Source organism: Eurytemora carolleeae, unplaced genomic scaffold (assembly GCF_000591075.1).
Source record: "Eurytemora carolleeae unplaced genomic scaffold, Eaff_2.0 scaffold2103, whole genome shotgun sequence".
NCBI lineage: Eukaryota > Metazoa > Arthropoda > Copepoda > Calanoida > Temoridae > Eurytemora > Eurytemora carolleeae.
In genome coordinates, this window is record NW_019397996.1 from 1 (window position 1) to 3610 (window position 3610).

The 3610-nt window shown below is 37.0% G+C and overlaps 1 protein-coding gene across 1 annotated transcript; it reads left to right on the top strand.

Moving 5' to 3' along the window:
- Positions 1-1494: 1494 nt before the first annotated feature.
- On the top strand, positions 1495-2010 carry LOC111716551 (uncharacterized; the record flags this gene model as incomplete). The annotated part of the gene is given in 1 exon segment (XM_023492040.1): positions 1495-2010. A coding segment is annotated over 1 exon segment (512 nt), but the record flags the coding sequence as incomplete, so codon positions are not given.
- Between the last annotated feature and the right edge of the window lie 1600 nt (positions 2011-3610).

The following is a 3610-nucleotide window of genomic DNA, read 5'->3' on the forward strand; positions in this document are numbered from 1 at the left end:
TTTTTAACAAAGATGAAAGATGTGACTGAAATTGAACTTATTTTATTTAATTTTGGAAGGTGCACAGACGCACGGAAAAAATGACATATAACCCAAATTTTGATTTTGGGGCTATTTACATCTATAGAGAGAGGGTTGAAAAAAATGCAAAAAAAGAGCAAAAACAAAATGTAAAAAATATGTTTTTGTTTTTAAACAAATATCAAAGTATTTGAGAGTTAATTCTACAAAAAAATGTTTTTAGAAGGTTTTTATTAAAGATAATTACAATATTGTACAAAATTATTTTAATAGTGTTACAGAATTCCAATTTTTCCCACTTTGAAAATCTAAGGTCCCCGGGACCCTCCATCCTAGGGTGGCGTGGAAGAAAGGGGATCCCAGGACCCTGAAAACCCAAATTGGGAAACAGCACCCTGTAATATTTAAAGTATAGGTGACTCATGCTAAAACCCTCCCCCAGCCTCACACCTTTATCTCTTTGTTTCTTTTAATGAATGCAGAGTAGTTAACCTGAACTGATTCATTAAGCTTTGAGATGTTTGAGGAGACTCTAAATACTCTAGTTAACCCTAAGAGAGAGTTAATAGAGTTATAGAATCATCTATACATAGAAGAATAAGATAATCTTGTGACAATTGAGACCTGTTATAGAAACAGCTGAGGAACAAGATAGTAGTAATATTTAAAGTATAGGTGACTCATGCTAAAACCCTCCCCCAGCCTCACACCTTTCTCTCTTTGTATCTTTTAATGAATGCAGAGTAGTTAACCTGAACTGATTCATTAAGATTCGAGTGTGCACCCTAGACCTTTGAACCGAACAGACATATGAGCCCAAGAACCGCTTGTGCAACCCAATGAATGTAAGGCAAGGAAAGTCATTTCAGTGGTGTATGAATTTTTTGTACTGCAGTGTACTGTCTTTGGGCTCTAATGTAAACACAAGAGTAGGGGTGTCACAGCCTGACATGGGATCCATCTTTCAAATAAAAAATCAATGATTTATTCTGGTCATAGGAATTTATAACATAAATTATCAAAATTAAAAAAAAATTTAAGTTATTCCATTGTAATATTTTACTAAGGTTGTGGAAAAACTTCTGCATTTTTAATTATTTAACAATGAGACCCAATAAATGTACAACGTCTTTTTTGTTGAAAAAAATCTCAAGAACAGAAATAAACTATCAACTATAAACTATATTATGGTCGTTTTTGGGTAAGGAATGGTTCAATTCGTTCAATACTTAAAATATGAAAATTATTTTGCTTTAGGCTTCACTTTACGATGGTAGGCGATTATATCAATATCATGAAGACAACTTTCGATTTTAATTTTGATTTATATCCAGCTTTTAAACAGCATGGATACACAAAAACATAAAATTAAACAAGTTTAACTAAAATTTCTAGTAGCTTTGTTCTTCAAAAAAGCTTCTTAACAATACAAACTTAAATAAAAAGTAGTCTTTATTTTATTAATATAATCGNAGTTCAACCCAACCATGCAAGAACAGGTGGATTTAGACTTACTAACATACGGAGAATCAGAGGATATGGAAGTGAATATCCAACCACCAGAGACTGAGACACAACACACTGAGGAGAGACCTAGCAACAAGGGAGGCCAAACTATCGAGTTATCTTCCGATGATGAAGAGGAAATATGGATAGATCCTGAAACTTCCCAGGGGGAGCATGGACAAGGGGAAGAGATGGAAACCCCCTTCCCTGAGGTTATCAGCTCGGATACAACAGGGATTATAAATCAGCCCATCCAACCTCAAATCAGCGGAGAAGACCTAAACTCTCAAGTAATGTCAAGAGGTATGGAGGATGTACCAGTCAACATTAAAGTAGAACCAGTAGCGGGAACCCCACCCCAAGAGAAGAGGGGATACAACCGACGACCTCTTCCTCCTCCGAGAGAACCAAGGATACACAGATCTGCATTTCAATCAGCTTCAGAAAAATTGGCAGCTTCATATAAGAGGAAGAAATGAGGTCGGAAAAAAAGGATAAAGCCTCATCGCAAAGAGACAACTTTAAATCATTATTGGGAAAACCAAAGATGGTTTCCCAAGGGGGATTAATGTAATATTTAAAGTATGGATGACTCATGGCAAGAAAACCCTCCCTGGCCTCACACCTTCATGTCTTTGTTCTTTCAACAATGCAGAAGAATTAACCTGAACGGATTCATTAAGATTGATCAGTGCACCCTAGACCTTTGAACCGAACAGACGTATGAGTTAAGCTCCGTTTGTTCAACCAAAGGCTAGGGGACGGGCACTTCATGGACAGCTCTCAGAAGGCTTACAACATGTGGACTTACATGATTATATCTTACATGATCATATCTTCAGGAATACAATAAACCATTGATGAGACAGATATCTCAGGTTACAACAGATCAGAGGAAAAAACCATTGATGAGATAGATATCTCAGGTTTACAATAAAATCAGAGATATGTGGTTCCACCTCAACACAGCTAGTTCAACTATCTACACCATTTAATATTCCAGGTGTTTCTATGGTTAGAAACACTGGAGACTCAGAGGATTACTGGAACTTTAGAATAGACAATAGAATCAGATCAATGTAATTCCACCTCAATACAGCTGGTTCAACTACCTACACACTCTAATAATCCGGGTGTTTCTATGGTTAGAAACACTGAAGAGTCCGAGGATTGCTGGTACTATAGAGCAGAAAATAGAATCAGAGCTATGTAGTTCCACCTCTATACAGCTGGTTCAACTACCTACAACCCTAACATTTATTTTTGATATTTTCAAAATAATTAATATTAAAAATACATTAGAGTACATTCTTCATAACTATTTATTGGTTCAATATTCTGCTATCTCTGCTTCTTTTTTCATTCTGTCTGTTAGTTCTGGATTTGTGATTTGCTTATCAAATGTTTCTAAATATAATATCTCAGCTGCAGAAACTGGACTCATAAACAACCATGAGATAATAACCCTTGCAAGTTTTCTGAAATTGATATTTGCTATCACGATTGTAGATTATTGAATGATGACTATACTAAATTATACCTATACACAATTAATGTGTATTTTTCCAAGCTCTGTTACAGGGCGAGGAAAGAAAAAGGAACAATGAAGTCTGGGACAGTCTCAAAGTCCTGGTAGTGTCCCAGGCTTTTAGGTCTTTAAGATTGAGAAATAAACCCCATAGTGTTGGGACTCTGGGTTTTTAGGACAGTTCCAACTTCCTAGGACTGTTCAAGGCTTCTGGGACAGTCCCAAAGTCCCTGGACTGTCCCATTCTTTTGGGTCTCTGAGATTAAGAAATAAACCCTATAGTGTTGGGTCTTTGGGTCTTTTGGACAGTTCCAATGCCCTAGGACTGTTCAAGGCTTCTGGGACAGTCCCAAAGTCCCTGGACTGTCCCATTCTTTTGTGTCTCTGAGATTAAGAAATAAACCCTATAGTGTTGGGTCTTTTGAACAGTCCCAATGCCCAGGGACTGCCCAGAGCTTCTGGGACAGTACCAAAGTTCTGGGATTGTCCCAGGATTTTGGGTCTCTGATTTTGAGAAAAAAACCCATGGTGTTGGGACCCTGGGTCTTTAGGACA